The sequence below is a fragment of the Labeo rohita genome, chromosome 10, assembly GCF_022985175.1.
Source record: "Labeo rohita strain BAU-BD-2019 chromosome 10, IGBB_LRoh.1.0, whole genome shotgun sequence".
NCBI classification, from domain to species: domain Eukaryota; kingdom Metazoa; phylum Chordata; class Actinopteri; order Cypriniformes; family Cyprinidae; genus Labeo; species Labeo rohita.
In genome coordinates, this window is record NC_066878.1 from 10,931,412 (window position 1) to 10,943,590 (window position 12,179).

General features: G+C 36.3%; 2 protein-coding genes across 2 annotated transcripts; both read left to right on the forward strand.

The window, feature by feature from the left end:
* The first annotated feature begins 773 nt into the window (after positions 1-773).
* stoml3b (stomatin (EPB72)-like 3b) lies at positions 774-5,520 on the forward strand. The gene is made up of 7 exons (XM_051120953.1): positions 774-889; positions 2,315-2,418; positions 2,664-2,736; positions 3,038-3,120; positions 4,470-4,673; positions 4,798-4,932; positions 5,050-5,520. The coding sequence occupies exons 1-7, from the start codon at positions 835-837 to the stop codon at positions 5,236-5,238; spliced, it is 843 nt and encodes a 280-aa protein (XP_050976910.1). The 5' UTR covers positions 774-834; the 3' UTR covers positions 5,239-5,520.
* A 5,044-nt stretch (positions 5,521-10,564) lies between these two features.
* Positions 10,565-12,126, forward strand: LOC127172425 (stomatin-like; the record flags this gene model as incomplete). Its single annotated transcript, XM_051121691.1, is given in 7 exon segments — positions 10,565-10,604; positions 10,607-10,636; positions 10,910-10,992; positions 11,378-11,590; positions 11,706-11,727; positions 11,730-11,833; positions 11,938-12,126. Coding segments are annotated over 7 exon segments (681 nt in total), but the record flags the coding sequence as incomplete, so codon positions are not given.
* Between the last annotated feature and the right edge of the window lie 53 nt (positions 12,127-12,179).

The following is a 12,179-nucleotide window of genomic DNA, read 5'->3' on the forward strand; positions in this document are numbered from 1 at the left end:
TTCCCCTTTTTGGTTGTTAAAGAAAACCTGGCAAAGTCAATATTGAGGTCTTTGCTGGTGAACTTTTTCAGAGAACAGTTACATTACAAACTACATCAACGTTGATTTTCCCCGCCCATACTTTTGGTCAAAAAGTGGGAGTAAAATAATAACTTCAATCCTTCCCATATCATGAGTCACAAGACTTCTGCAATGACTAGTTTCCACTTGACCCTTTGCTTACTTGGTGTTACGCAATACTACCCTAAAACAATGAAATTCCTCATTGACATACATACATTAATACAAAATACTGATATAGTAAATATAGTAATAAATGGACTAGAAACATTAATCCATTTAAATTCTATTTAAAAACCAAAATTCCATAGTTATCAGCAATATTGTAATTTCTTTTGATAATCATGCTTTACTGATATGCAAGGTTAAAATAGCTGATTATTTTAAATACCGATCGACCTACCAAACTGTTTCATAATTCACCGATAGTTTTACTAATAGCAAAACAAGAAACTGTTTTTAAAAGCCAGTTGAAAAAGGCATGCAAATCTTCATAGGGAGAACCACGCTTGCTTGATACCTGAAGAATAAAGCTTCATGGCCTAAAGCAAACACAGCAGATGTGTTTCGAAGAAATCACAGCTGCTTCATTAACAAACATAAGCCTCATATTTCACAATAGATGATGTCACAAGACCATTAGAGTCTGTAAATGATCTTCTAATTGCATTGTAGACAAGGCCACACCCTTCATAGGAAGTGCTTTTGCAGTACAAATACATCTCTCAGATACCCACATAGCCAGTGCCGCTTCAAGCATAGAAACAAACCCATATGGAAATGGAGTCTGAAATTGAGCGAGGAGCCCAGAGCAAGCAGAATCTAATCAGTAAGATCATCTCACTTATTTTATGTGTCCCTTTTGTCTCTGAACATTGGACTTTAACATGTAATGTGCTGAGAATATATTAAATTGCTTAACTTAAACTGCTACAAGACTTGAGTGTTGAAATCGATTGAGATGTCAATTGAGGTTGTACTCTTTAACTATCATCAGTTAGATTTGTCATTTGCATTAGTGTTTGGTTTGCAAAGCAGTCAATTTTCCACAGCGTTTCACAATTGTACCTGTACAAGGATATAGGAAGAACAAAATATACAGTACATATTTGAAGTCAAATATGTTTTTGTTATTTTTAGTAATCCTAGTGAGAAATTGTTTAGATATAATCACCAGGTACTGACAAGAGAGTAAGTTGTGTTACATGTCGCAGTATCTAACAGGATAGTAACCGCAGGACTATTTAAAGCTAAAAAGGAAACGATGGCAGCCACACAACCTAAACAATGCACACTTTTTAAATGTATTTAATAACTTTGTACTAAAATCTTGATGTTGGATTCACAATAGGTTCTGTATTTGTCAACTACTCACTTTAACCTTCAACATTTTGTGGTTTTAGAGGCAACCCATGATGCTCATTCAAACAGTTCCTCTCTTAGGTTAACCTATTGCTCTGTACACTTCAAAACAGAGTAGTTTAGGACTTTTTTTTTTTTTTTTAACAATAGCCAGTACAGTAAAACGCCACGTGTGAACTTGCTAAGTAAAATGTAAACACACGTTAATCTTCCTCTTAAAAGAGTATGATAGACAGGTCATGAACATAAAATATGGCCTTGGTTTGAAATTGTTGGGTGTGCAGTGTGTGGAAAAATTATCGTAGCCTTATCCATCACACTTAGGGGTTGTGGGCCAATGTTCACCACCCACCCACTCATAAAAGACCACCCAGAGCTAATTTATGATGAAGAGGGTCTCCCTGGTGACACGTTTATCTGAGCTACGGCTGATCCAGTGAGGGGCCAATATTGAATTTTTGGTGTAAAGTGCTTCTATTCAGGGTTGAGGGTAAAAGATAAGAAATGGTTCACAGGTTAATTGTTAGTAAGAGTTAAGATGAGCGTTACTGATAAGTTGCCAGTTAGAAAGAGAATTTTAGTTTCTTTGCAAACCAAACTATCTAAATGAATAGCTTATTTTTAAGTTTAGCAGTCAGCTGTTACACTTTTTTTTGTAGTCACTCTAAAATGAAGTGAAACTAGGATGTAGGGACAGTTTTGAAATTGCATGGTTCAGATTTTCCATAAGACAATTGCCTTTAGCAACACAGCTTCCATGTGAAGCATTAAATCACTTGCTGTGTGTGTTAAGTAAAACATGTAATTAGCACAGTGAACAATTTGACATATTTAAGCTCATGTAAGGCATGTGCTGTTTGTGAGACACTGTTTTCTGTGGTTGTGGCTGCAGGTGAAAATAGCGGGGGTCTGGGCTGCTGTGGTTGGATCCTTGTCATCATCTCTGCATTTTTCTCCATCTTGTTATTTCCAGTCACCATTTTCATAAGCATTAAGGTATGAGTCACAATACGGGAAAACAAAACAAATAATCTTGAAAAATACTATTACTAGGCTCTCTTGGACCAGTGCTATTTTAGTATTTCTTGGCCACAATTATTACAATGCATTTTACAAAATAATATGATAACTAAATGCTTTCTTTATTAGTCTTTCACTTTAACAGGAAGTTATGTTTTACACCTGCAGTTGTTGTTCACATGTTTATAACCCATTTTATTTGTTTGGTTACTGTTTTATAGATTGTGAAAGAGTATGAGCGTTCTGTCATATTCAGACTGGGGCGGATAACATCCCGAAAAGCCAAAGGACCAGGTAAACAACGTTTAGTACTTGAGTTAACTGCCAGGCTCTTCGATTCAGTTGTTCAAAGCTAAGGATATACTTAAGTAGCACCAACTTTCAATCAATATTTGTCTTAGACGTTCTTTTAATGAGTTCCTCGTATGTTTACGACAGCTCAGGACATTCACAGAACTTGTTCTTAAAACAACAGATTTGACCTATTACCTCAACTCCTGTACAAGGAGTCAGTTTAGGACAAATAACAAATCATAATGTTTATATAATAACAAACAGGCCTACAATTAACAAATGTTAACTTACCTGTGTCTAGGAATCTTCTTCGTCATCCCCTGCACGGACTCGTTTGTCAAAGTGGATCTTCGAACCATCTCATTTGACATCCCTCCTCAGGAGGTAAACTAAAAATAAATACCCAATAAACAATAAGTTAACATCAAGTAATTAACATTTAACAAAAAAAAATCCGCCAGCGTAAACAGTTCCAGCAAGCAAAGTCCTAGCAATTAACGTTTCCCTGAACAATCAGAACGAATCATTTCCGTTAATGATTCAATGACTCGGTCATGAAGACAGCATTTTGTTTCCTTCTTGAATCAGTCAGTGTGTTATTGAATGAAAAGTTTGAGGTTGAGTTTCGAATAATATAATAGTACTCTTACTTTTTGTGTCATATAAATAAACGGGAGAAATAGTTTTCAGCTTGAGTGAATGACTAAATGACTCATTAAGACGTCACTTGTGCTGCGTCCCAATGTGCCTACTTATACTACGCCCTTACAGTATGTACTCTTTTGGTTTAGAAAAAGTACACACTTTTAAGTGTGTAGTAGAAGAATAGGCAAGCTTTGGGACATACTATCACGTCACACAACTGCGTCTTTACCATGTCACGGTAAACTGGCCTGTCAATCATCTTGTCACAGTTAACATCCTTCACATTTAATTTAACTTCCTACCGTACTGGAGAGAAAAGAAGTAGCACACTGATCTGCCAGTCGCGGGTCTTTAATGCTGAAAACTGCTCATATTTTCTGCATAATGATGCATTTAAAAGTTAACGACCAAACGGATGTTTATAAAACTTCACATTGCTGTTGCAGATAAAATATAACACAGATAACATTAAATAAATATTTTTTTACCAGGTTAAACTTTGATTATTAGTAACTCAATCCCTTTTTTCTAAACATCTCTAACCGCCCGTCGCGCACATCCGCCATGTTTGTAGTTTTTTTTCAACACGTTTTATTCGTGTTTGTAGTTCTTGAATTGTGGGCAATATTAGCCATTAATGTGCACGGATCCACACTTCAAAAATCGACCTGAAATAGTAGACCATCCGGGGACTTTTGGCATACTCTTTTCAGCATACTATTCTTCGGGACACACACATACAATTTAGCATGGATAGTATGAACATTGGGACGCAGGGCAATTTTGTTCCTGAATCAATGTATTTAAACGAATCGCTTCAGTAAATGATTCAAGGACCGACTTTTAAAGTCTGAATCGTTTTAGATGATTCATTGACGAGTACATTTTTGAATAGCATGAAAAACTACATGATTTACTGTACTCATCTCGACAGTCACTTGTTTTGTTCCTAAATAGTGTTTTTATAATTAGATGAGTGATTCAATAACCGAATAATAGATAATAAAACTGTGTTGGCTAATGTTTAATATAATTTAGGAAGAAGTATTTACTTAAGTTGACACATTTCTGTTTTTGTTTGCATTTAGATCTTGACCAAAGACTCAGTGACAGTTTCTGTGGATGGTGTTGTGTACTTCCGTGTAAGTGACCCTGTTGCCTCAGTTGCAAATGTGAGTAATGCAGATTACTCCACTCGCCTATTGGCCCAGACCACCTTGAGGAACGTCCTGGGCACCAAGAACTTGGCTGAAGTCCTTTCTGACAGAGAAGGCATCTCCCACAGCATGCAGGTGAGTGTGACAGTCAAAAAAAAAAAACAGGTAAAATGGTGTCCCCGCTTGTGCATCAATAATATGAATGCAGGTCTGACTCAGGTAGCTAAAATTTGTCCCATAATTCTCCTCCCTGCTGCAGATGACTCTAGATGAGGCCACAGATTCATGGGGAATCAAGGTGGAGCGGGTGGAAATTAAAGATGTTAAACTGCCACAGCAGCTGCAGAGAGCAATGGCAGCTGAGGCAGAGGCGGCGCGTGAGGCCAGAGCGAAGGTGAGTATTACTGACACACATTACTAATGTATGTCTAAATGCATTTTAATGGTAAAAAAAAAAAAAAAAGATTACACCACATTTAATTTACAATTTGTAATATTTGTGATAATACAGGTCATTGCAGCAGAGGGTGAGATGAATGCATCCAGGGCTCTGAAAGAGGCATCTCTAGTGATCGCAGAGTCTCCATCCGCCCTTCAGCTCAGATACCTCCAAACCCTCAACACCATCGCAGCCGAGAAGAACTCCACCATCATCTTCCCTCTGCCCATGGACGTCATGAGCCACTTCATGAAGAAATGATTGATGAATATTCACAAAGTGTACAGATGCTCACAAGTGATTAATTTAGAAATTTTGCGTGATGTTCTTACGTGTCATGTTTTATATATTTCAGTTTTTTGGTGTTAAAGAGATGTCATTTATCTATAACAGGGAAGAGTGATGAGGTTTACAAATGATTTATTTAAAAATACAAAATCCCTATTATATTTTACAGCATATATCTGTGTAACAACTTTCAAATGCCAGTTTTATATTCTTATATGTATGCATGAAATAAAATAAACTACAATTAAAAACAGACTTTACTTTTTTAAAACATTTATAGTCATTTTCACCAATGTCAATGACCATAAGCAACCATTCATTTAGAACCCAAAAAGAAACCAAGAACATCTACACACAGCAAAGTTCTTGGTTCAGATTTTTTTAACCTCTCCATTTACATAAGTGTTTTCTAACCTTCCACTAGAGGACACTATTGTACAAAAAAAAAAATGAAGAAATGAGTACCCAGTGTTCATGTTATGGTGGTAGTTCAAAGATTTGTGTGTGGTTTTCCATCCTTTCCTCTGTCAGTATGATGGCTTCCTCATACAAATCCAGAGACAAAGAATAATGTAAATATATGTGTATGTGTTACATTTGAAATTTCATCTGTGACAAAACTGTGAGAGCAGCAGGGCCCCTTAGGGCCCTAAATGTTATATATATATATATATATATATAATATACATGAGACACTTAAGTGTCAGAAGATGGATATTGCTGAACTGGCTCACATGCAGGCCTTGAAAAATTGAGTTCCTGCTACTGTTGGTGATTTGTAAAGGTGGTCTTCCATCAAGCACACTGATACAGTGGACTCAAGGCCATCAAAAGACATTGAACTTTCTCATTGACAAACCGACCTACTGACCTTCCTACTGTAGAGTGTATTCGAAAAGAAATTTAGGTCACCTACTATTGTAATGTGTTTCCTGAGAAAGTTATTCATTTTCAATTATAGTCAAATCTTAAATGTTTGTATACAATTTAAAATTAGTAAGGGAGAGTGTAGTGCTAATGAACTAATGAACCTTATTGTAAGGTGTTACCCAAATTTTACACTGTTGTGCAGTTTTGCTGATATTAATGTCAGATCTATGAATTTTTGAATGTATACAATGTGTAGATCTCAGAGTCTACAGTAATCACATTTTTTTTTCATTATATATATAAAAATATAATAAAGAATATGGTAGGTTTAGTCTAGTATGTTCTAACAGCATCATAAAATAAAAATTATTTTCTTAGATTTTCTTTGTTGTTTGTCTTTATTCTGAAAGCAGTGTATATGTCACTTCACCCTTCACCTTTTCAGGACTTTACAGAATGACCACAAAACCCACAGCAGCTTCATAAAAAGAGATGCAGTGTTGGTGATTTTCCCTTTTTTTATTGTAGAAAACCTGCCAAAGTCACTATTGAGGTTTTTGCTGTGAACTTTTTCAGAAAGCTTTTCTAAAATATTACAGATTATTTGGACTTTGATTCACCCTGCCCATACTTCTGATCACGTATTGCAGGAGTGCATTAACCACTTCAAACTTTTCCATAACAAGAGTCACAAGACTCCTGCCATTACTAGTTTCCAATTGACCCTTCAATCACTAACCTGGTGTTACACAATATTACCTGTGAGTACCTGCATGTAAGCAATTAAAAAAATTCTCTACTGGATTTAGGTCATACCAAATATGGTAACACAACAAGCTTTTGGAGGGAAGTTTGTGTTGTATTACAGATTTCCCCTTTTTGATTGATCTGACAAAGCCAATATTGAGGTCTTTGCTGGTGAACTTTTTCAGAGCACAATTAGAAAATATTACATACTATATTGACTTTGATTTACCATGCCCATACTTTGGTCAGATAGCAGGAGTAAAACAGCCACTTTAAACTTTCCCAAGTCATGAGTCACAAGACTCCTGCAATGTCTAGTTTCCACTTCACCCTTTGTTCACTTATCTAGCATTATGCAATACAACCCTATGAGTTTCCACATGTAAGCAATGAAGAGATTCCTCATTAGATGCAGGTAATACAAAATATCTATACACTGTAAAAAGTTTTCACCACTTTCAACTTAAAAACTTAAGTTCAGCAGCTGCCTTAAAATTGTAAGTTAAATCAACTTAAAGTACTTTTCTGTAGTGAGTTGAAATGTCTTGTAGTTTTAAATTCAATTCACGGTTATTTGTATAGCGCTTTTCACAATAAATCGTTGCAATGCAGCTTGACAGAAAAATAAAGTTTCCGCATTATATTTAAGAGTAGCTTATCAGTGGTGACTATGGCAGAAATTTACAGTAAAAATTATGCAGTTAGTTAATGATGTATTCACACAAACAGTGAACAGTATTAACAGTAATGATTATATGTTGTGATCAAACTTACAGGAAAATTTGGTAGTTTTCCATGTTGGTTCATGGCTAGTATCATCTGAGAGGGAAACTGTAATCTAAGAGATTTTGTCCAATTTGTAATATCTTTGTCGAATTACTCAAATTTAATATGAATTTTTATATATTTTAACACACTCTGTTACCTTAGATAATTTAGGGGTTTCATCAGGTCTTATTGAAATTAGGGCTGTCGCGATTACCGCAATATCGCAATACCATGCTAATTTTACACTTAATGCATGTGTACTGAATATCAAAGGAGAAGTCCACCTCCACAACAACAATTTACAAATAATTTACTCACCCCCTTGTCATCTACAATGTTCATGTCTTTCTGTCTTTGGTCGTAAAGAAATTTAGTTTTTTGAGGAAAACATTTCAGGATTTTTCTCCATGTAATGGACTGAAATGGTGCCCCGATTTTGAACTTTCAAAATGCAGTTCGTGTGGCTTCAAATGATCCCAAATTGGGTTGTAAACGATTCCAGCCGAGAAAGAAGGGTCTTATCTAGCGTAACGATCTGTTATTTTATTAAAAATAATACAATTTATATATTTTTAAATGCCAAACGCTCGTCTTGTCTTACTCTGCCTGGACTGTTGTTTGTTCCTGTTCATGACAGTTAGGGAATGTCGAAAAACTCCCATCTCATGTTCTCCCTCAACTTTAAAATCGTGCTAAATCGATGCTTTATCTTTTTTGTTAAGGGTGTTTGATCTTTTTTGCATGTTCACTTTGCAAAGACTGGGTCGGTACTTCTGCAGTGATGTAGAATGATTTTAAAATGATTTTTGAAGTTGAGGGAGAAAATACGATTGGAGTTTTTCGACATACCCTAACTGTCTTGAGGCAGAATACACAGTTCAGGGAGAGAAAGGCAAGACGAGCGTTTGAGATTTAAAAGTATTTAATGAATAAGATTTTTTAATGAAAATAACTTATCATTTCGCTACATAAGTCCCTTCTTCCTCGGCTGGGATCGTTTACAACCGCATTTGGGATCGTTTGAAGCCGTATTTAAACTGCCTTTTGGAAGTTCAGATCGGGGGGCACCATAGCAGTCCATTATATGAAGAAACATTTTCCTCAAAAAACATAATTTCTTTAGGACTGAAGAAAGAAAGACAATCATCTTGGATGACAAGGGGGTGAGTACATTATATGTGAATCTTCTCCTTTAAATAAGTTGATAGCATAATGTGTACCATGCTAATTTATACAGTGGCTCAGCACATTTGCACTTAACAAGCCTAAATAGACAGCGAATAAGAGAAAGATCGACTAAGTGCATGTGATTACTTGTCTGTCCTTCAGACCAAGTCTTGTACTGTATGTTTGTGAAAATACGTTGCCATGTGCTTGCGGCACTCCAGACTTTACTGGCGTTAACTGAGATGATTCCGTGTTTAAATAAACAAAGTGATAACGGTTGGACAGGTAGAATATAAACAATCTTAAAGCCTGTACTTGAATACTTGTATAGTTTTGTAATCTATCTATAAGTATGTCAAGATAGTGTCGAACGCAGCACTAAGATCAAGTAAAACTAGCAATAAGATGAAAACCTGAAACCTGACTAAAATTCTTCATAGATTTTTTGTTGTTGTTGTTTGTTTTTTGCAGGAAGCAGCACAATTGAGCAGTCACAAATTTTTCTAAACTTTTAGACATAAACAGAAGATTTGAAATGGGTCTGTAATTTCCAGTTCACTAGGATCTAGTTGTGGTTTCTTAATAAGAGGCTTAATAACCGCCAGCTTGTGCAGTTTGGTACATGACCTAAATAGATAATAACGAATTATTAATATTGAGAAGCGCTGCTTCTGCTACAGGTAACAATTCTTTTAGTAATTTAGCGGGTATAAGTTCTAATAAACATGTTGTTTTAGATGCAGTGATAAGTTTATTTACTCTTCCTGTCCTACAGTTGTAAAGCACTGCAGTTTATGTTTGGGTGTGATAAATAAAGCTGAAATACAAGGTGCTGTAGATTCTACGTTTATTATTGTATTCCTGATCCTATCTATTTTATCTGTGAACTGAACAGTGAGGGAATATATATGCTTGGCCATGGCAGCTTTTAGAGCCTGTCAGTAGCTGGACAGGATACTGGATACTGTCTCAAGATTACAAGTTTCTTGAGAGAATGGGTATTACTGTTGTACCATAGTGCAGAACGTTTTTCTCTAACCATTTTTAATTTGAAGGGACAACAGCTTCTAATGTATTAGAGAAGATAGTGCCTATATTGCTAGCCATTCGTCTAGCTCATGTGCATTTATAAATACACAGAGCAATTGAGACAAATTAGGCAGGTTATTTGTGAATCTATATTACGTGGTTGGAACAATAGTTTTACTTGGATGAGAACGCAGAGCAATAAAGTTAATATCAGTAATACAGCATCAAATCACATGCTGTATACATTGAATAAAACATACAGTTAGCACTGTGTTCTTTTACACAGCTGAACAATTTGACCTGTTTAGCTTCATGTTAGGCATGTGCTGTTTGTGAGAACGACACCGTTTTCTGTGGTTGCAGGTGAAAATAGTGAGGGTCTGGGCTGTTGTGGGTGGATCCTTGTGATTATCTCAACATTTTTCACTATCTTGATATTTCCAATTAAGGTATGAACCACAATAGGACAAACAAGACAAATGATCTTGAAAAATACTACTACTAGGCTCTCTGGGACCAGTGTTGTTTTAGTAGTTTTACTGATTAGTCAGCTGCAGCAAATCAATATTTCATGGCCACTTGTTCATTTATAATACATTTTACAAAATAATATAAAATTTTATTTTGCACTGGAAGTTACCTCAATGCCTGAATGTTTTACACCTGCATTTGTTCACATGTTTTATAACCCATTTTATATGTTTGATTACTATTTTATATTGTGCACGAGTACAAGCCTGCTGTCATATTCAGACTGGGTGGATAACTTCCCGAGAAGCCAACGGACCAGGTAAACAACGTATTTGAGTTGACTGCCAGGCTCTCAGATCTTCGATTCAGTAGGTCGAAGCTAAGGAAATACTGATTTAACACCAACTTTTGCCTTAGACGTTCCTCTGTTTACAACACCTGAGGTCATTCATAACTTGTTCTTAAAACAACAGATGTAAGCTACTAGCTCAACTCTTGTACAAGGAGTCAGTTTGAGACAAATAACAATTCACTAATGTATGGTACAGATCATATAATAACAAATACAATTTAAAATGTTACCTGCGTCTAGGAATCTTCTTCATCAACCCCTGTATGGACACCTTTGTCAAAGCGGATCTTCGAACCATCTCATTTGACATCCCTTCCCAGGAGGTAAACTAAAAATAAATATTCAATAAATGAGAAGGTAATATCGAGTAACTTACATTAACAAACAAAAATGGCAATTAGCTCTATTTTTGCTCCACAAGCGTGAATAGTTCCAGAAAGCGAAGTCAAAGCGGAATCAACTGCTCCTCATCTCAGGGTTCCCAGGTTTCAAAAAAATCTCACCCAATTGCTACTCAAAACTAGCCCAGTAGATCTATAGATCTATAGCGTTGTAGAAAGAGCAATTAAAAACAAACTCTAATGCATAAGATAATAAGTAAACTGTAGGCTAATAATATAAAATTTATATGTATTTATCAATTTAAGACTCCCATTCAGTATTAACCATTTACCAAGTTGCCACATTTCTGTTTTTGTTTGCATTTAGATCTTGACCAAAGTCTCAGTGACAGTTTCTACTGTGGATGGCGTTGTGTACTTCCATGTAAATGGCTCTGTAGCCAAAGTGGCAAGCGTGAGTAATGGATATTACTCCACTCGTTTATTGGTCCAGACCACCTTGAGAAACGTCCTGGGCACCAAGAACCTGGCTGAGGTCCTTTCTGACCGAGAAGGCCTCTCCCAAAGCATGCAGGAGGGTGTGATAGTCAAATAAAACAGGTAAAATGGCATCCCTGCTGGTGCATCAATGATGTAATTGCAGGTTTGATTCAAGTTGCTGAAAATGTGTTCCATAATTCTCCTCCCTGCTGCAGATGACTCTAGATGAGCCCACAGATTCATTCAGGTGGAGCGGGTGGAAATTAAAGATGTTAAAATGCCACAGCAGCTGCAGAGAGCAATGGCAGCGGAAGCAGAAGCAGCCTGTGAGGCCAAAGCGAAGGTGAGTATTACTGACACACATTACTAACATATATCTAAATGTGTTTTAATGGTAAAAAATACACTACATTTAATTTACAATTTGTAATATTTGTGATAATACAGGTCATTGCAGCGGAGGGTGAGATGAATGCATCCAGGGCTCTGAAAGAGGCATCTCTAGTGATCGCAGAGCCTCCATCCGCCCTTCAGCTCAGATACCTACAAATCCTCAACACAATCACAGCCGAGAAAAACTCCACTATCTTCTTCCCGCTGCCCATGGACGTCATGAGCCACTGCATGAAGAAATGATTGACAAATATTCACAAAGTGCTGATGCTCGCAAGCCATTCATTTTTCATTTA

Excerpts from the sequence above, each read along its gene's own strand:
- stoml3b (XM_051120953.1), top strand. The coding sequence starts at position 835 with ATGGAAATGGAGTCTGAAATTGAGCGAGGAGCCCAGAGCAAGCAGAAT. Across the intron at positions 2,737-3,037 it reads CCGAAAAGCCAAAGGACCAG|GAATCTTCTTCGTCATCCCC; the intron begins GTAAACAACGTT and ends ACCTGTGTCTAG. Across the intron at positions 4,674-4,797 it reads GCATCTCCCACAGCATGCAG|ATGACTCTAGATGAGGCCAC; the intron begins GTGAGTGTGACA and ends TCCCTGCTGCAG.